A 21,127-nucleotide genomic window follows, 5' to 3' on the forward strand; every position below is an offset into this window, starting at 1 on the left:
GTATTTAGAAGGCAGAACCTTTTCCACCATATTCCTCCATTTCTCCCAGTCATAGTAATATGGGTGAGACATCTTTGTTTCTATCTGTAAGGGTTTGATCTCACACAAACATTCACACAATTAAAATTTCACTCCTGTTAGAATTTTATGCATTAAATCATTTCTCATTTGTTTAAAATCACTGAGTATCTTTTCTCAATGGTGTTGTGTTGCTTTACATGCCCACATTGCATTTGAAATGGCAATCCCTCTGCCGGGACCTCAATCCAGTCTGGGCCCAACCCAAGCAATGCCTTTAAGTTTAGCATTAAATCATAAAGTTGAATATTATATATTAATTTGTACTCCCTCTGTCTCTAGATGAATGGCCAGTGTAGCTGTTTTCAGAGCATAGACTTTCTGAAGTCTCGGCCTGCTCACCTGGCAGCTTTCATCCATCACGTGGTCTCTCAGTTTGACCCTGCGCCTCTGGTGAGATCGATCACCCCTCTTACCCACGAACCTGTAATTTCCAGGCATCTAAAAAGATATATATATATTACTTTCCATGTTCCATGAATCTCTCTTGCATGCTTATGGTTTGGTCTCAGACAAGATGAGTCTCATCACTCATTTCCCTTCTCGCTCTGCAGCTGTGCTACCTCTATGCTGAACTTTACAAACAGACCAGCTCCAAAGAGACACGACGAATCCTCATGGATACCTTCTTCATAGACAAAACAGCTGTGAGGAACTTTAAAACAGTCTCGGCTTGTTTAGCTTGTCACAGATGATGTGGTCTCTGATTAAGAGTTGCATTTTGTTCTTAAACAGAGCTTGAAAGTAACAGTGCCTGAATCCATCATCTCTGACCTGGGTAAGTGGAAACTTTTGTTATTAAAAAGGAAAACAGCAAAATATCACTTGTTTAAAACATTTTAACTATATTATCTTTTGTATTTAGTTTTTTACTTTTAAATTAATCTGTATTGACTGATTTATTGGTAAATGAGGAAAAACGTCTGATTAACAATATATGTTGTTCATCTATTTTCTTTTAAAAGCCACCCATCTCATTTTAGTGACACTAAAGTGGAACTTTGCATGACTTTTATAAATGTTTGTGTGAATGTAGAACGTACTGCACACTCAGTAAATGTGGAACGGAAGAGGCCGGAACCAAACTCAGAGGATGTCCACCGACAGTATGTGCAGCAACTGCAGGACACACTTCTGCCTGACATCCAGAAGAACCTAGAAGACTTCAGGTGAAATGCACTTACCTAATACACACACAAAATCAGATAAAACCCTCCAAACACACTCTACAACTCTGTTTCAGCACAAGTGTCAGACAAATCCACCTTTTCCAGTATGTTCACCCATGTATTATTTGTATGTCTCAGGCACAAGCGCAGTATGGGTTTGACCCTAGCTGAAGCGGAGCTAACCCGTCTGGATACAGAGAGAATAAGAGACCGTGTGGCTCTGGAAAAAGAGCGATCCTGTGCAGAGCACATCATCTCTAAGATAGAAGATGTACTGTAAGTGCAATTCTGACATAAATGTATGTGAATATACTTGCTATATAAGCCACCTAAAATATATTTATAAAAGATACAGCTTCTCACTAATAGAGAACACTTAATTGCTGTCCATGACTTCAAATTTTGCAATACTCGTCTAACACAGGGTATCCCACAGGGCTCTGTTCTTGGTCCTCTTCTTTTATATAAATGTACATTTTTAAGGAGTATGTAAATTTTGCAAGAGTCCAGTATGTAAACTGATCAGAATTGTGTATTTCTTGAGAAAGGTAATAGGTTACTCGTAACAGTTTGTAAGGGGCTTTTTAAAAAGAGAAATTCATGCTAATGTAATGCTGATTTAAATACTTTATAGACTTTTAAATAAAAAAAAAAAAATTCCCAACTGATGAATATAACAAAATGAAAATAAAGTTGGAACAAAGAGGAAGCATTTTCTTTTCTTAGCTGTGTTCACTTCCTCAGAGGATAATGATGTCATTTTGACCAAATTACTTGATTTACAGAATGTTACATTATTTTATAGAGTTAGTCTCTCTATTATTTTATAGAGTCATTTACAGCTTTCTGTAAAGTTGCTTTGCAATGATTTGTATCGTAAAGAGTGCTATACAAAAATAAACTTGAATTGAATTGTATTGAATAGTTAGATTAACTAAGATTAAACCTAGACTAATATGATAGCATTGAGTTTAAACTGATTATGTTAACATATTTAACATATACCAATCAAAATGGGTAAATAATATTTAAACCTTACACCTTTCAAATGAGAAGTAAAACATTGGAAGTTGTGTGTGTCTCTCACACTTCATTAAATGTGCAACTTTTTTTTGGTTTCAGATTGACGTCACAGGCCACAGAGGAAGACAAGTGGTAAGGGGAATTCTCATGTCCTCTCCTTCCATAAATGACAAATTATATCACCCTAGATTAACCCCGAAACACTGTCCAGCCTCATAGCTTGAGGAATAAATTCAAGGTCACATAGAAATTGTATATTTAATAAAATGGCACAATTTTACGGTACTTTATAATGTAGTAAAACCAAACATTTAAGTCTGAAAAGGTACATTTTTAAAGGCAAATACAGGCTACAAATCATACTAGCCCTATAGTTTCCCTCCCAGTTTTAGCTGCAGTCTTGTGAGTGGTGTGTAGTTGCAGCATATGATCAATCAGGAGCCCATATGGGCAGCAGCAGCAGGGATTGAGGCGTTGTGTGTCCACCCAGATGGCATGCAAGCAAGTGGAGCCTCATGAAGCCTCTGACAGGAGCTTGTGAGGGCTATTTCTGCTCTGGCACTGACTGCGGTTACGCATTGTACAAGTCATCTGTTTGGCTTGTAAGTGTTTGTGAGAACAGCTTTGGAAGTTCTTCAGCTGGGGTCCTAGCTGTCAGAATAATTTTCTGCACACTATAAAGTATTTCGGCATGGACTGAACGGAGCTCTTGCTTCCCCTGCTGGAAGTTACAGATAATGATTCAGCAGAACTACAAGAGTGAAACTTAGTTGAAGTCAAAGGTTGAATTAGAAAACTATATATCTGCTAGTATTCAGTTTTGACTGAATCCTCAACACCTGGGTATATATACATATATAATAAAGCAATGTGAATGCATTACTGTTGTTCATACTTAAAGTTAGGGATTTGAACAGATTCCAAGTGTTATTTTTTTCTCATATTGTCATTTTCTTTCACAGTAGCACCATGCAGTTTGTGATACTGTCGTATATGAAGCAGCTCGGTGTAAAAGTGAAGCACAAGCCCAAGCTAATGAATCTTTTCCCTAAGAAGAAAATGGTACAAACTCTCAGCGAACATCCTTAGTTTTTGTCTCCAAATGACTCCATGAAACCAAACCAGTGTCTCTGTGCTTTCTAAACAGAAGAAGCCTGAGAAAGATGGAAATGAGGAGAAATCGAAGAAAACAAGATTTCCAAATGTTTTTCCTCAGAGAAGGCCGAGCAGGATTGACCCTTCATCACGTAAGTTTATGGTTCATTTCACTAACAGTTAAACCAGTGGCCCCCTCAAAGGCCCCATCGTCCATCGAAAAAGGTCCCCATATTGTACTATTGTTATTGAGGGGGCAAAATAAATCTTGATGTGTGTGTGTGTGTGTGTGTGTTTGTTTAATATGATTTTTTACCTTTTAAAGTAATCTGGCCTTGAGAAACCACTGGGTTACAACACAAAATGATTTTTGTAGTTATGCAGTCAGTAGGGGAAATGTCAGCTAATCATAACAGAGCTCGTTTACATGTAGCTTTATGATTCTTCAGGGTACAGTAGCAAAATAAGAGATCTGTTTAATTCTAGGCTTTACAGATGGTGAAATAGTATTTAAAAAAGTAACTTATTTAAATAATATTTCTCAGGAAAACTTGAGTTTACTTAATAGTCTTACAACTAAAGGGGGAAAAAAACGGGTTAATTTCTCAGTGAAAAGATTTTGTTTCAGTTTATGTATTATGTAGTTCCTTGTGAAGCTCCTTGTTGGTTTGTTTTACTTCCGTATTTGTGACCATTTTATACAGACAACAACCTATTTGTAATCTTCTTTATATTTTGAAGGGACACATACCATGCAGAACTCAAAGTGAAGTCTTTTTTCCTACTGGGCCTGCAACACACGCACAAACAAACAAATAAATAAATAGCTGGTTTTGATTTTACATAATGTTGTCAAAATATCAAAATGTTGTCAATTCTCGATTCCAGTTTTCGATATCACAGGAACGACTACTAACTATTACAAGTTTAAGCATTAGTAAAGACGAGTAAACGGTTAGTAATAAAATGAGAAGAACAAATTACAAGCAACAGAGGAAGAAATCACGTAAGGTAGTCCTTCCAAAATGGATATATATATTTGTATATTGTGTATTTTTATCTATATATTTGAGGTATATTATTATTTCCTTTTTACTTATTCTGTGTTTCGTCACTCTAATCTGTTTGTGCTGTGGAACCAAAACTAATTCCTTGTATGTGTAAATATACCTGTCAGTAAAGCTCTTTACATCACATAAACATAACGAACAATTCTGTCAGCTGTCCCAAGAGTCTTTCAAACTCACCCGGCCCCAACACTGATTTCTCTCTCTCTCTCTCCCTCTCCCTCTCTCTCTCTCTCTCTCTCTCCCTGCAGTCAGCAAGGCTCTGGAGCCGAGGCAGCGACCGACGAAGCCTCAGCTGCCATTGGGCGCTGGAGAGCAGGCAGACGGGTCGTCTCCTCCCGTACGGGGCAGTCAGTCCAGTGAGGGCCCAGATGGCACCGCTACCCTGGTCACGTTACCCCCTAACAGCGCTCCGGCAGCACAGGGCACAGACAGCTTCAGCCGAGAGTCGGAGACTGGTGAGACATCATTCCTGTCAAGTGTCTGTGGTCTGCTTTCCTCTTTCAAATCTTTTTGGTTATTATTGGGATGGTCAGTCATTTAAAGATTGAAATCAATAGAAAATCCCGCCAGTGAAGATCAGTCATACTTATTTTCTTGGTAACACTTTACAATAAGGTTTCATTTGTTAAAATTAGCTAACAGTGAACATGAACCAACAATTTGAACCAAGAACATTTGCTACAACAGTATTAAAATCTAAAGTTGCATCTGTTAATATTAATAGACCCGAGTAAACATGAACTAACAATTAACAGTTTATTTATTAATTTATTATTTATTAACGTTGCCTAGGATTAATACATACTATGTCTAAATAAAAATAAATACTGCATTAACTAATATTAACTCATGGGACCTTATTGTTCTTTCTCTCCTCTTTTTCTCCACTGTCATTGTCCCTTCTTGTTGTTATCTGCCCTTTAATGATTCCTCTTTCTCTCCTTTCCTTGCAATATATTTCCACAAATTTTCTGCAGCTGTTTTACAAAAACAAATCTTATTTCTTGACTCAAGATTTGAATAAGGTCTAGTTTCTAAGGCATGTAACCATGGATTGTAATTTAGGATGTTACAGTAATACTGCCCCAGGTTTGATTTGAGATGTTTTTATTGGTTTGCTTTGTCTGAGCTATGCCAGTGCTCTCCTGGTTATCAGGGTCATGGCTCAGATCTGCTGACTAACCTTTGTCAGAGAATAATTTGCAGTTTAAATTATTTATTTATTTTTACTTTACATTTTAATTGGAGATGGTCAAATCGGATGTGCCCACATTTAGAGAGAGGGATTTTTTTCTTACGTGACTCAGTTGGAGACTTCATTCATTGTGTGCATAAATGTATAGTTTGTTTGTTTTTGTTTCAACTTTCAATAGGAAAAGCCCACCCAGCAAAGACCAGTTTCAAGTTGTCTGATTTCAAGAGCTTTTCATTTTCTGACACACTCTCTCTCTCTATCTCTCTCTCTCTCTGGCTGTGGATTAGGTGGACCTCCCTTTTCTGCACTTCCCAGACTGGGAGACGGTGTCATCCCGGGAGAATCGCAGGACTCGTCCTCTTCAAACACTCACTTTGACTTCAGCCCCTGTACACTGGAGCATCTACAGGAGGAGGAAGCTGAGACAGAAAAGTGAGTCATGTGATCACATCCAGCGATCTTATATGAATAAAATCGCTTTTTCTCACTGCGCACAATCCAGATTTATCAAATCACATCTGTTTTCTGTTTGCTCAGTCTCTTTCTACTGCATTCTGAATGAGACTATAATCTGACATTTAATACTGACTGGACAAAATGCTTCTACACTGAATTTGTATTTTCATTTTAAGACAAGCAGTCGCTGTCTCCTAATCAGACTGTTAAGAGTAAGAGCGGTCTCATCTGTCTCAGTGGCCACCATACAGGCCTCACAGCTATTTTTGTTCCTTAACTCTCTATAGTGACGATGCACACGCAGCGTTTGAAACAAAGCTTTGCTCTGTGGTGCTCTGCTCTGTAAATGATCTTACTGGGACAGACACAGAGAATGAAGCTTGTGCCTCATGACTTGGTGCTCTTGAGAAGAGAAAGGGAACGTTGAGAACATGCAGCTTTTGGGATGTTGGGATTCTTACTTCTGTAGGGTAACTGGAATGTGATTTCCCTTACAGGACGCAGGAGACCGGCACCCCCAGGTCTGACAAGAGGTGAGGCTTCTTCTGTGCTCCACCAGTGCAGGTTTTTCAGTGGTCAAGGCTGATATCATTTCACGGCCTTTTCAGACAGTATAGGCATTAATATGAAAACACACACACACACACACATATATATATATATATATGTATATATATATATATATATATATATATATATATATATATATATATATATATATATATATATATATATATATATATATTTATGTGTGTTTGTGTGTGTGTGTGTGTGTGTGTGTGTGTGTCTGTGCATTAGGAGTGTGAATTGTCACTGGTTTCACTATTCGATTCAATTATGATTATCAAGTCAAAGATTCGATACGATATCACGATGCATCACGATTATATCAAATTTATTTTGCGCAAGTTTATTAATAAATATATATTTATTAATAAATATATATAAAATATATATATATATATATATATATATATATATATATATATATATATATATATATATATATAAGTTTATTAATAAATATAATATATATATATATATATATATATATATATATATATATATTTACTGTATAATTATATATTATAGACATTATATAAGGACTCTCTACATGAAGGTCATCTCCTGAGCGTTTCAAATATCATTTGATAAAAAAAAAAAAATCTTCAAATTCACAGAGAAGCTTAATCTGTTAGAATAAAAGTTTGGTTTAACAGAACTATATTATTATCTGTGTAGTAAATGTACTTCTCAATATAATACTAAAATTCATTTTAAACGTTTTTAAGGAATATAAATATTTTGATTTATAAAAATGTTTTGAGCTAATTGCATTTGAAAACGCTGATTGCATTGTTAGTTGTAAGAATTAATTTGATTATCACAGTTTTTATTGTTAATTAGCAGTAAATCGTACAACAGTAAAAAATGATTGTTCCAGATGTTCTAAACTAATCATTTTCAACGTTTTCTGAGTTGAAATGATTAGACATGTGGTTTGACGAGCGTTTGCTGTGTTTGTCCAGCAGGATGGAGCCGCTGGGCTCTGGAGAGGTGCAGAGCGAAGATGATCAGTGTGTTGAGGTGGAGCTAGAGACTCCTAACTGGCAGACGCTGGTGAGCAGAGACGTCCTGTCCACACTTACCAATCACGAAATCAAGAGACAGGAAGTCATCAACGGTGAGTGACAAGTGTAGTGGACTGTATGAGCAGTGGTGGGGAAGTGTCTCCCTAAAGTAATCACAACTGCTGCCATTGCTTTCACAGAGTTGTTCTACACAGAGAGAGCACATGTTCGAATGATGAAGGTTCTGGAAAATGTGTTTTACCAGCCGCTGATCAGAGAGGCCATCCTGCCTCCTGCAGACATCAAAAACATCTTCAGCAACCTTGAGGAGATCGTTCAGCTGCACGGTAAAACACAAGACTTCACACCCCCCTAAATCCTTGAACACCTCTAAAGTAAACCGTTCATCTAAATGCATTCCTCTTCTCTTTACACTTCAGTGTCTTTAACGGAACAAATGACTGCAGTTCGGAAGAAAAATGAGACTGCGCTCATTGACTCAATTGGAGATGATCTGCTTTCCTGGGTAAGAAGCAGCAAATATACATTAAAGAAAGCTTCCTGCAAATAAAAACCAAAAACTCTGATCATATTGGCTTAAGGGAGTAGCTTGAACATGGTAGCTGGTTTGTTTCTCTTACAAATTGGCTTTATCTACCAACTAATCCAAGTTGGACCAGCTAATGATCATAAATAACTAGTTTTAACAAGCTAGAATCCATCTAAAATGAGTTAATATTAGACTACCCACCAGTGATATTTCACGCTCAGTTGTGTTTTTTTCCCACAGTTCAGTGGGGAAGAGGAGGCGAAGATCAAAAGAGCTGCAGGCACGTACTGCAGTAATCAGCCTTTCGCCCTGGAACTCATCAAGAGCAAACAGAAGAAAGACCAGCGCTTCAACTCCTTCATACTGGTCAGTGGCTTAATAGCACAGTGGTTGCTTTCTACTTGCATTCGAGCGTGTGTGTATGTTTTCTATCTGGCTGTTCCACAGATGGCAAAGATAATACATGTAATATTAACATGAAAGTGTTTGTATTTCAGGAGGCGGAGAGTAACCGTCATTGTCGCAGGCTGCAGCTGAAGGACATTATTCCTGTGGAGACTCAAAGACTCACAAAGTATCCCCTGCTCCTGGAAAACATCGCCAAATACACAGGTACGGTCTCATCAGCAGCATTCAAATCAACGATTTTTAACCGATTCTGAGTTTAGCTTTTCCCATATATTCAGTTTTTGACTTCCTAATGCTGTATGAACGTGTACTTCATGCTGCTTGGAATGCAGTATACATTAGCTGTTTAATGCACTCATGACTTACAACTGCTTTTATGTATGATGCAAAATTTATGTAGACAGTCAATTATGTCTTAAGACACCTAATATGTTAAAATAGATCTGTCAGGAAGCATTGATAATCGTTTTATCATCACATCGCATCCCCCTGAATCGTAATCTAATCCAATCCTTAGAGATATCTTAAGAACCTATAATAGATCTCTGTATTCTCACAATTGAATCAGACAGTTGTGATCGGGTACAGTAAATATGTAATATTTGTGAGTGGGGTTAGTCTGTAACCTGTGAATGATTGACTGCTGGTTTTTGCCCGCAGAGGATCCTGAGGAGAGAAGGAAAGTGAAACAGGCTGGCGAATGCTGCCGAAATATTCTGACTCACGTCAACCAGGAGGTGAAGGAAGCTGAGAACAAACAGGTGAGTCAATACCACAGTGGGACCTGACCGCAGATCAGTGCTAATCTAAAACATGCTGACCTGATCTCTGATCCTCTGCTGCCCCCAGAGGCTGGAGGACTACCAGAGACGACTGGACCTGTCCTCACTGAAACAGAGCGAGAACCCCATGATCGCCGAGTTTAAGGTGAGACCTCGTATTTGAAATCGATTTATAATTAACCTGTAACTGACCGCTTATTATAAACAACATGGATTTTACTCTCCATCTAGAACCTGGACTTGACTAAGAGGAAGATGGTGCATGAGGGACCGCTGTCCTGGAAGGTCAACAAAGACAAAACGATTGGTGGGTGTGGCTCGTCACAGAATTCACCGTGGCCCAAACTCATATTAGAGAACTGACTTTTAGATCATTATTATATTATTTGCTTAATTATCTCTTAAAGATGCATTCCCAAAACAGACCGTTTAATTCTGAGGCGGAAATGGTCATGAGAAACTAAATTATGACTGTGTTTGGTGCAAGAAACCACGACTGACATTATAAGTTGACATCGGGGCACAAATTAAATGCTGCAAAAGTGTGTTATATAAAATCTAATGCTATATTATTGCGAAATGGTTTCATATGATGTGGTGTGTGTTTCCAGAGCTGTACACATTGCTGCTGGAGGATATATTGGTGCTACTTCAAAGACAAGATGAGAAGCTAATCTTAAAATGCCACAGTAAGAATCTGGCGGGCACCGCTGAGACCAAACACATCTTCAGCCCCATCATCAAACTCAGCACTGTGATGGTGCGCTCCGTCGCCACCGGTAAGAAGAAGCACTGCTTTTAAAAACAGGATAGACTGAGTGGGGGAAAAATGTGTCCGATCATACATTTGTCAAAAACCTCATGATGTATGTATAAAAGGTGTTTATTTGCTTCTTGATGGAAACAAAGTATATTCAAGAGTAATTTGAACTAATATTGTTGTCTGAATGCTTTGCAGACAACAGGTCATTCTTTGTGATCTCTATGTCTGATAATGGAGCCCAGATCTATGAACTAATGGCCCAGACTGTGTCTGAGCAAAAGACGTGAGTGCTGCATTCTTTACCCATAGTTCCATTTGATCTGCTTTTAGAGTGTTCGGTTATTAAAAGTGAACAAAATGTACCTCTAAAACAGAATTAATAGTGGATGAATGTTTATTTAATAGTTTTTTTTTGTTGTTTAATTGAGTTTTATTTAATTATTTATATTATAGTGTTATTTTTAGTTTATAAAATATTGTAGCATTTAATTTTTTATGTGTTCCCATATAGCTTTCCTTTTATTATTATTATTTCTAAACTAATTTTTTCAATTAATTTTAGCATTTCAACATATTTCGGTTTCTGTTTACTACTTGCAATGTTTGTTTGGATTTCCAATCAATAGGTGGCAGTGTCTGATAACACAAAGAGCAGATTGCATGAAGACCAAACTACTCAACATCATTCCACTGCCTCAGACTGAGTGAGTTTAATGTTTCTATATCATTTATAATATGAGAGAAGTGTTTTATAAGCTGTAAGGTGATGTTAAACATATGAAATGTTTTGCAGTGGGGAACGGGAAGCGGTCGAGTTGATGAACTCTGGTGTTCAGAAACTAAACAAAGACTCTGAGCCTATTTCTTTAGTGAGCATTCAGCCTCCAGGTAAACTTGTTTCTTTCTTGTATTTTTTGAGAGTAAATATAAAACTGATACCATAATAATAGTCTGGCAATAAAGTGGTTAATTCATACAGAGTAGTTGTTCAACTGATATAGCATGGGACTGGCAACACGTCCGGTGTCCGTCCTCAAAAATATCTTTCAAAATATTTGCATGACTCAAGTTTTTCTGTGTATTTCTGTAGAAAAAGATTGCACTGAGGTCATGCCGACCCCACCATGTAGCACCAACCCATTTGAGACCAAATCTGATGAGGAGGATGAAGAAGAAAATTCACTACAGGATCAAGCTGAGGATGATGAAGCGTTCGAGGCGGCCGATGTGACCGATCGACTGATATTCCTGAAGCAGCGCTCGAGGCTGGGCATCGCCATAGACGAGGACGAGGCCGAGGCCTTTGAGCTCCAGCCACTCCGAGCTGACGAAGCTCTCAGAACACGTGAGTAGAAGACATGACTGTAGTCCTGCTAAGAGCTGTATCTCTGCTAATACACTGAAAAATCATACAGGTAGGGACATCTACTGAAGTCCAACAGTCTTGGATTCACTGTAAGCCTCCTAGTCTGTCCATTTGTCCACTCATTTATTATTATTTTTTTTTAGTGGCAACTTTGAGGCAGCTCCTGATCAACCATATGTCCAGTCAGGAGGACACAGACAGAGATGGTGAAAGACGAGAGCAGCAGGAAGATGTGGCTAGGACTGGCTCTCAGCAGGGATCAGAGGACAGCACTGCGATCAGCTCCACTGTTGCGAACGGCTCAGACAGGGCAGAGAACGCACAGGAACTGCCCTCCGGAGACACAGGCTTCTTTGAGACCTCTGAGGATTGTGGTGTGTTGTGGTGTTTTGATTTTTATCAAGTCATCAGGAAATGGTCATTTTCTTTCTTAACACTATGTTTAGACTGTTACGAATGAAAGGATTAGTTCACTTCTGGAGTAAAAATTCCCTGATAATTTACTATACCCCCAGGTCTTTTCTTTCTTAATTCGCAAAAAATTCAGGTTTTTGAGGAAAACATTCCCAGATTTCTTTCCATATTATGACTCAATGAGACTCAACGTGCTAAAGGTCAAAACTGCAATTACTGTGAAGCTACAAAGGGCTTTACTAGATCCCAGCCAAGGAATAAGTGTCTTATCTAGTGAAACAATTTGTCATTTTCTTAAAAAGATAAAAATGTACATACTTTTTAACCACAAATGCTCATCTTGCACTAGCTCGACTTTGTGCATTACATAGTCATGTTGGAATGGTCACTAAGATGCAGGCGGAAGTAACGACCCAGTGATTACAAAGTGAACACGCAAAGAAAGTCAAATGCCCTTGGCAAAAAAAGGTAATTTCCGACGATTCTGAAGTTGGAGAAAATGAGATGGAGTTTTTCGCCTATGTGTGAACTTTCCATCGTGACTACGTAATGTATGAATTTGCAGACGAACGTCAAGAGCTAGTGAGTCGAGCTATTATATATATCATATAATGACAGATATATGTATGTGTATATATATATATATATATATATATATATATATATATGTATATATATATACATACATTACATGTTTATATATACACGTGTATATATATATATATATATATATACACATATATATTATACTTTTTTTTTTAAATGACCGATCGTTTCACTAGATAAGAACTTTATTCCTCGGCTTGGATCGTGAAGAGCCCTTTGAAGCTGCACTGAAACTTCAGTTTGGACCTTCAGCCCGGTGATCTCCATTGAAGTCCATTATATGCAGAAAAATCCTGGAATCTAGTAGTGCTCATGTACCACAAATTTGTGCTTTACATGCTGGACGTTAATTGCATTATATAAGTTGCTTTGAAATGTGTCACATGTTTCAGATCATTGAAAAAATATATATTAGGGCAGTATGTGTATTTGGATGAACCCTACTTTTACACTACATATACACCACAGTTTCAGTCTAGTAAGTCTTCCTCTGGTTCGTGTCAGTCTCCGCAGGCAGTTACATGGTGCTGGAGGTGTGTGGCGGCTCAGGCGAGAGCAGCACAGATGATGAGGTGCAGGGCAGCAGCGGGGAGCCAGTGGCCGGGGGAGACTCAGGCATTGACTTGAAGAAGCTCCTGTCTTCCTCCTCTCAGAGCAGCAGAGGACCAAACCTCAACAGACGGATCATGACACACATACGTCTACTACAGGCCGACCTGCAGCATCTGAAGGTGACGTGTTTGTATATTTGTCTATCTGTGACCAGTTTTATTAGGGACAATGACCAAAAATTATTTGAATGTATATAATGCTTTAGTTTTGTTGAATTATACGAGTTATGAATAATATTATATAATTTTATTACGTCAAAACTTAATGGCATATGCTTACAAATGGGGCTGTGGACTGTTTCTCAGAAGTAAGTTTTTTCTATATTAAATCTCTCGTTGCGCTTGCTGGCTGTTCGGGTATTTGGAATTTATTGTGAAAAGAGCTAAAAAAAAAAAAAAAAATTATTGAAAATTTTATTATTCCAATAATAGGAACAAAAAGAAAGAAATATATGCTGTAATTACAGTAAATATTGTCCAGAAAACATTTTAATGCTTTTGACTTCCAATTGTTTAACTTATGTAAAATAATGGCATAGTATCATTATATCCCCAATATAAATATTTCCCTTGCAAGGGCCCCCTTTCCTAAAATAGAAATTAAATTTAAATAATTTTTTTAACTGATTTAATGCAAGAACATTCATACCTTTTAAAGTGACTTTAGTGTCTATCTCGTTTAAGTCCGTCTTATCGGTTTACACACACACAAAAACATTAATACTTGAATCTGTTTTGCAGGATACAGAAATCAAGTATAATCAGCTACGCCAAAGGCTATCAGAGGAAACCGCTACTGACACAGAGGAAAACAAAGGTACTGCGCTTTTAATTCTACCTTTTGTGGTTTGGTGGTGTGCTGCCCTAAGAGCTTTCATTCATACTTCTCTTTCTCTTTTATCCTTCTCTCTCTCAGATAAAAGTTAGTTAAGCAGAGCACTCTTTCGGTTTATTGAGACTGGAGGAGACACCGAGACCCTGGGCTGCTGCAGTCCTGCTCCTCTTCAAACAGTGCTCATGCATGGACAGAGACAGACAGAATAGACAGGAGATCTGGAGTTATTGTTCACGCTCACTATACAGGACGACCCCAATCACTCACTCCAAATCTCTGTCCATCTGCACACCAGCATGGTCTTGGTACTTTGAGAAAGACTGCCATGTAAGGACGTTTCCTCACCTCTCGCTCCACCAGCTGCATTCACACAGCAGCAAACCTCCGTCACTATCAAAACCAGGATGGATGGGGGAAAAAAACAAGAGGTTTGAGGGTAAACTACACAACTCAGTGGATCTACAAAACTTCCCCAGGTTGCATGACATTTCTTCATGAAGTTTGATAACGTTAGAGTCGATATTAACCAATGGCAGTACAGCATGAGTGGTCACATGATTTTTACTAAGATAGCTAAACAGATCTTTGACCTGACTTCCAATTCAATACGGCGTGTGTAATACGTGATTTTATGATGTAGAAACCACTTTTGACAACAGTGGTGAGTGGGGTGAAAAACTTCTGCTTGAAGTCCTGTACCGCTAGAGCATGTGCGGAGAATATCAGTCACGTGAGCCTGAAATGAGACGTCTCAGAGAGGAACTGGCAATGTTTGCTGACTGATGATGAAGGTAAAGGGTCTGAGGATGGGCTGATGATGGTGGTGGTGTCTCTCCTCATTCCTCCTCTCTTAATAAACCACATTATTCGCTATTTAATGAAGCTACTGAAAGTGTTTTCTCTGGCTTGCGGCCAAGGGAAGACCGGACCTTTCGTAATGTCGTCGGGTCGAGCTGATGCGACACGTTTCGCGCAGCTCGGCCCGATCCAGCTTTCAGATATTCTTGGTTTTGAGAATGAAGTTAAATAGAAAGAAGCTTCATGAAGACCCTTAACGGTCAGTTTTAAATGTAATGTATTGTACAGTTATGACCAACACTGCATCTCTTACAGAGACACTTTTCTTCTTTTGCGTTCTAAAGCATTCAGTCATGTATTATTTTAACAGAAACTACTAAAAAAAGAAGAAAAACAAAAGACTGCAAGGTATCCTTTAATATTAATGTAATCTGTATTTTTATTATTCTGTCTAGACGTCTGAGGTATTTTATTATATTATTGAACATTAATATGATCTTGGCTTTCCATTGAGAACATGAAATAGCTCTAATAGACAAGATTGTATTAAATTTCAATGAACTGATGTATTGTTCAAAATGGAAAGAAGATATTGCACATTATGTCTTCATTTTTTCACCTTTACCTTTCGAGGAGAGTGGGAAGAATATTCGGTTTTGGATTTATGACCAAAAAGGAAATCACACAACATCTGTAGCAAAATGTATTAAATAAACTGGAAATGCAAATGGTGATGTTCATTTCTTGTGCAAAGCCCTTCATAATGATTGTTTTGGAAATACACAAGTTGAAACACATCAAATTGAAGCTTGCTTTTAAACAGTTCTCAATATGAGAAAGCCAATGCATACACCACCTTTCCCATACTGCCGATATATGTGGGGCATCCAGTGTTCATAACTCTCCATTACTGAGGTCTTTTTGCTTCTTTGTTGCTTTCCCAACATCTTCCCTCTTCCCCCTCGTTTTTGCCTCCTCTTCTCTGAACTGATGCCTGAGGGTGAAAAAAAAACAAGTGTCAATAAGAACAAGAAGTGAATGAACCTGCTAATGTGCAGTAGTTCGAGCTCACCTTGACTGCCAGCGCCTGCCACTATTCCACACACGTCCAAACGATGGCAGCCAGTTGGCATCAGTATGTGAGCCGTGGTCAAAGTTTGCACACACTCGGTTGGGCGGAAGCTCTTGAGCTTCTCTTGCTCGTCTGTAATTCAAGATTCTTTATTTGTAACATACACAGTTATATACGCAAAACAACTTGCAATGAACATAAACCTGGTTGACTACTTAAACTGGCTTAACATACATAAATAGTGAGATCAAAATGGTAAGAGGTCCCACGTTACATTAACTACCATTTACTTAGATCAAAAATAAGTATAATGTACTTATTGTGTTCATATTCTTGTGTTCATAGGTGTAAGGGTGGGTCAACAGTATAATTATATTACAGATGTATTTACATGCAATATTTTTCAAATATAAGTACAATGTAAAAACATGCATGTACACAATACCGTGAGTGCTTTGCATCAAATTATTAAATGGAAGCACATTGTAGTCAATGGAACCAAGCTTTAATATAAAATCATTAAAATATTAAGTTAATACTACTTCTGTTTAAAATAAGATTCAGTTTTAAGAAAAATACAGGTATGTTTTTATATAGTATTACATTTATGGACAAAAATACAATGGAAGTCAATGGGAACTGAAACTGCTCATTTACCAACTTTCTTTCATACGGGTCTGGAACGATGTGAGGGTGCGTAAATGATTGAATCATCGCTTTTAAGTGTTTAAAAAGCCCAAGACGGAGAGTATGAATATGAGATTGGAGTACACACTGTGCTTGAGGAACTCCTGAAGTGATGGGCCCATGTCCTGCTGTCCACTGCTCCAGGCTTCATCAGGCTCCTCAAGAAGCCACGGCGGTACAGCTCCTACAGTTCAACACCATCTGCTCAGTATCTTCTCAAAGAATAAACCCAAACCAAGTCTATTTTACTCACCGGTATGAACATTTCCACTGCTGGCTGAGTCCTGCAAATAGGAGTAGCAAACCTAAATGATCCTTGACCTTCTTTATTAATCTAATCAATAATTGTTGCATTTATAGATTTATGAAGATTACCTGGTAACCAATGAAAGTTAAGCCGAGTTCTGGTTCATTCCACTGACTGTGTGAGCTGAAATCCTCGTGGCTCGGCCCGGGTTGTGCCTCCATTTCATAAAGCGACTGTGAGAACTTCCTATCAAACATCAAAACTCATTAGAAACTCTTAAGTTTCAGATTATGAAGAAAAAATAAATCTGATCATTCTGTGATAATGAAGAAGAAATTTAATCAAATGTAATTTCTGTTTATCAGTACCGGAACCAGCATATTAAAACCTTGACTTGTATTAGCAGAAGTAAAATATCTGGACACAACTATGCATTTATTATTGAGATTTTTACAATTGAGTCTTGTATGACAAATGTACTGTCGTTACTGTTAAACTCTTTCACCTGCAATATATCTCTCATACCGAATAAATACAATAACTATTACAAAATCTGGGGTCGGCAAGAATTTAATATTTTGAAATAAGTTTATGTTCTTATGAACATTATAAATGTATTTTATAAATTTGTCTCTGCGTTACTTTTTGTTCAATTTAATGGATCTTTGCTGAACGAAAGTTTACATTTCTTGAAAGAAATTAAAATCTTACTGACCCTAAACTTTTGAATAATAGTGTATTGGAATGGATATAGAGAGAGAGGTATCGGTGCAACAGTGTTCAGATAACATCATTTTTGCATTTCTTTTACCTGGCTGCATGCAGGTCCACTTCAGCAGCTTGGACCAGTTCTGGATCAGGCTAAGTTTGATTCAGGAAAGTCAACAGGAATACTCCATGTCTTTTAAACATCATAATTTATACATGCTTTAAAAAAAGGCTAACTAGCAACAGAGTCACAAATAACATTTCCTATTCATTTTTAATTCATAATTGTAAGCTTTTTAATTTTAACTGAGAGCTGAGATAAGGATACGCTTGGAGCATCCCAGGAAAACCAACCTCTGATAATGACTGAAGGACGTCCAGTCTGTGCTGCTCCTGGGATCGGATCACTGCCACCTGCTGAGGATGAAAGAAGAGAAGAAATGTTTAGATATGGTAAAACAACATCCATTACCACCAATAGTATCTGTAAAAATGTCTTTACCTGTTTAATAAGCACGTCCTCTTTTTCCTCAAACTGTTCCAGAGCCTTGGAAACCTCAGACTTGAATCTAAAAAAAAAAAATATATATATATATATATATATATATATATATATATATATTTATATATTAGTGGTGGGCCGTTATAGGCGTTAACATGCTGCGTTGATGGGAGACTCTTCTCAAGCGATAAAAAAAAATATCGCCATTAATCTATTCTCAAACTTGGGCTGAGAGCTGGGTCTATACTACGCATGACTTTCACCATGATATTTTAGCGTGGATGTATGCCTGAATTGCATAACTGAATTGCACTGTAGGGGGCGAGAACGAGTCTTCAAACCTGTGTGTATGCCTACTGTGAAATTACCACATCAAACGTGACGTGCTAACATGGACGCAGCTAAAGCCGCCGGGTTTGCCTCAGGGAATTTTTTATTTTAAAGAAGCTTCCCAATGCAAACCTCGACAAGATGCACACCTGTTTCACACATACTCCGTCTGCAGTGTGTATGCAGTCCTTGTGCGTTACGTATAGCCCCTTTCACACTGCCATTCCGGCAAATACAGGGGTAAAGTGTTCCTGTAATTGTTCCCTGGTCGCTAGATTTGGCACTTTCACACAGCCAGTGATGACCCGGTATATGTGCGTGCTTTCACACACAACCCCTGAAGATCCCGTAACGACACGTGACATCAGCGCGTGACGTGTAATGTACGAGTTGGCAACACTTGGCACGTTATACTTTAACTGAAGCAAGCAAACGATCTCTGCGTCAGCGCGGAAAGTGAGGAACTAACTGATCTCTGCTTCATTACAGTTTGCACATGTGTTTTCGTCGCGAATGTTGATCTTGCTTCAAAACAGCCGGTAAAAGAGTCGCGCGATAACGCGCGTCATCACTTCGATACCGAATTAGATCTGGCTTTTGTTCACACAGCGCTCGTTCCGGATCGATTACTGCAATGTTACTATGTCCCCGACCCGGATTCGATTCGGTAATCAATTCCGGGACGTGGTTGCTTTCACACAGAAGGCGACCAGGCAATGTTACGGGAATATTGCGGGTCCGACGTGCAGTGTGAAAGGGGCTTATGTGGTGCAGAAGCAGCACGGACTCATGTTCATTGTGCTTTCACACAGGACGCGTTTTCAGTCCGCTACTCGGTAAGTGAACGATCTCTTCACTGCTGCAGACGCACCGCTCCTGGAACACACTGACGGACCGCAACCACGTGAACGCTTGAATCCGTTAACATGGGTGTGTAAAAAAATACAAAACACATACGCACTGCAGACGGAGTATGTGTGAAACAGGCGTAAGGTTGTTTGCACCTTGTGCAATGTGGAATTAGTTTACAGCTTTCTCAAGCACTTTGTGATGCATTTTGGAAACAGGAGATGAGCCCCTGGTCTAATGCACCACCTGGCTTTAGAAACCCGTTCTAAAAGACTTACTTTTAGTCATTATTTTATTTGGGTAGCACACATATTCTGAATGCCTTCGGCAGAATTCAAATGATCCATTTTAATCTAGATTAATTCCAAGATTACAGTGAGATTAATCTAGATTTAAAAAATGAATCTATGCCCACCTCTAATATATGTATACATATAATTATTTCTTTCTTTGTAGAACATCTGCAAACTTTAACAGCAATTATGAAACACACCCATGTCCCCAAACTTAAATAAGCAAGCAATGACCTCTCAGTTTCCTCTTCTGTTATGATTTTCTCGCAGTTTGGGCTCTGCTTGTCCCACCAGAACTTGTGTGTGTTTGTCCGGTGCTCTGGGCTGAAATGAGAAGCGGTGAGTGTATGAAGTGCTAACTCCGCTGTTTCTCACGGGTTCTGATGTGAGCTCACGTGCTCCAGCAGTCCTCCGTACAGCACGCTGATGTTCCTGTTAGTCACGTGCTTCTGCACCTCCAGCGCGCAGCAGTAACACCAGAACTGCTCCTCGTGATGGGGACTGGATTTCTCCACCTGAGGATTTTTAATGGTCCGCCGCGCTTTTTTGACCTGTTATAACATAAAGAAATGTTATTACAAAGAGCAACAAATACGGGCATTACTGTTCATGGCACCAAACATATAAACATATATAAATGACATTTTGTGGTTGTCAACCAGCTGACGTAGTTCATAGTTAGTTTGGTGAACGCCACTGAATTTTATTTAACCAGGAGAAACATATCGGAGATTAAAAGATAAGCAGCTTAATGTAACTTTTATGAACAAAACCTATAACGTTACAAACAAGAAAAACATGCGACATTAAAAACATTTACAGGTCATCGACTCATCCTCCAATTCTCACTTTGACACCACTTGATTAAAAGGAACTGCAAAAAATGCTTACTTTATTTAATGTTTTATTATTGTATGCGTTAACCAATAAAGCGTAATCATTGTGTGTCCAAATCGCATTTGGAGCCACTGTGGCAGCATCTTCAGCTAACGTTAGTGTCCTATTAGCACGCTTACCTTTTCCACGAATTTGACGAGAATTACTTTAAGTTTGCTCTGGTGGCTTTTCCCATAAATGTGTTGTTTTTCTGCAGATAGAGCAATAAAACGCGCCCATTTGGCTGTTTCGGGGTTTGTTTCTTTAGTGAATGAATGCAACAAGCGTGATGTTGTCCAAACACACACTGTCTATGTCCAAACATAGTGACGTTTTTTTTATTTCAAAAATGCAATAGCGCCCTCTTGTGGATGAGTTCTCCCTTTAAAATGATTAAACGATTTATTTCAGAAGGACCATATGACACTGGAGACTGAAGTAATGAGGCAAAAAATTCAGCTTTGTCAACACATGCATAAATAACATTTTAGGATATATTAAAATAGAAAACTGTTTTCTTTTCTTTCTTTTTTTTTTTGCCATTGTAAAAATTTATAATAACTTATACAATTATAATAACAAATACAATTGCCTGTAAAGCAGTTGAACTGCTTCAATTTGTTTGGAAAAGTGTTACATATTATATAAATAAATGTTGACTGATACATATTTTATAAAAAATAAAACTTAATTCTGAACCTTTGAGATATTATACAATGCCAAAAAGGTGACACTTAAATCACAATTTCTTTTTAATGAAATATTACTTTTGA

The 21,127-nt window shown here is 38.1% G+C and overlaps 1 protein-coding gene and 1 pseudogene across 9 annotated transcripts in view; one reads left to right on the forward strand and one right to left on the reverse strand.

The window, feature by feature from the left end:
• The window catches only part of LOC113081670 (rho guanine nucleotide exchange factor 12-like), a 61,783-nt gene extending 47,377 nt beyond the window's left edge, over positions 1-14,406 (forward strand). For 6 of the 9 annotated variants that reach the window (XM_026253694.1, XM_026253730.1, XM_026253721.1 and 3 more), the window contains 28 exons: positions 361-471; positions 633-725; positions 814-856; positions 1,115-1,247; positions 1,386-1,523; positions 2,370-2,402; positions 3,233-3,332; positions 3,418-3,517; positions 4,684-4,890; positions 5,918-6,062; positions 6,584-6,619; positions 7,616-7,770; positions 7,858-8,004; positions 8,098-8,183; positions 8,448-8,573; positions 8,705-8,819; positions 9,276-9,376; positions 9,465-9,542; positions 9,629-9,704; positions 10,009-10,176; positions 10,356-10,443; positions 10,787-10,864; positions 10,954-11,048; positions 11,251-11,505; positions 11,670-11,900; positions 13,051-13,277; positions 13,899-13,974; positions 14,074-14,406. In XM_026253694.1, coding sequence (XP_026109479.1) covers positions 361-471; positions 633-725; positions 814-856; positions 1,115-1,247; positions 1,386-1,523; positions 2,370-2,402; positions 3,233-3,332; positions 3,418-3,517; positions 4,684-4,890; positions 5,918-6,062; positions 6,584-6,619; positions 7,616-7,770; positions 7,858-8,004; positions 8,098-8,183; positions 8,448-8,573; positions 8,705-8,819; positions 9,276-9,376; positions 9,465-9,542; positions 9,629-9,704; positions 10,009-10,176; positions 10,356-10,443; positions 10,787-10,864; positions 10,954-11,048; positions 11,251-11,505; positions 11,670-11,900; positions 13,051-13,277; positions 13,899-13,974; positions 14,074-14,084 — 3,252 coding nt within the window. In that variant the 3' untranslated portion in view covers positions 14,085-14,406. The remainder of the gene's footprint in view (positions 1-360; positions 472-632; positions 726-813; positions 857-1,114; positions 1,248-1,385; positions 1,524-2,369; positions 2,403-3,232; positions 3,333-3,417; positions 3,518-4,683; positions 4,891-5,917; positions 6,063-6,583; positions 6,620-7,615; positions 7,771-7,857; positions 8,005-8,097; positions 8,184-8,447; positions 8,574-8,704; positions 8,820-9,275; positions 9,377-9,464; positions 9,543-9,628; positions 9,705-10,008; positions 10,177-10,355; positions 10,444-10,786; positions 10,865-10,953; positions 11,049-11,250; positions 11,506-11,669; positions 11,901-13,050; positions 13,278-13,898; positions 13,975-14,073) is intronic. The other 3 variants (XM_026253707.1, XM_026253738.1, XM_026253701.1) reach the window with 2 other exon arrangements.
• A 1,190-nt stretch (positions 14,407-15,596) lies between these two features.
• On the reverse strand, positions 15,597-20,671 carry LOC113081748 (coiled-coil domain-containing protein 84-like; annotated as a pseudogene).
• Positions 20,672-21,127: the final 456 nt, after the last annotated feature.

The sequence above is a fragment of the Carassius auratus genome, chromosome 5 (assembly GCF_003368295.1).
Source record: "Carassius auratus strain Wakin chromosome 5, ASM336829v1, whole genome shotgun sequence".
NCBI lineage: Eukaryota > Metazoa > Chordata > Actinopteri > Cypriniformes > Cyprinidae > Carassius > Carassius auratus.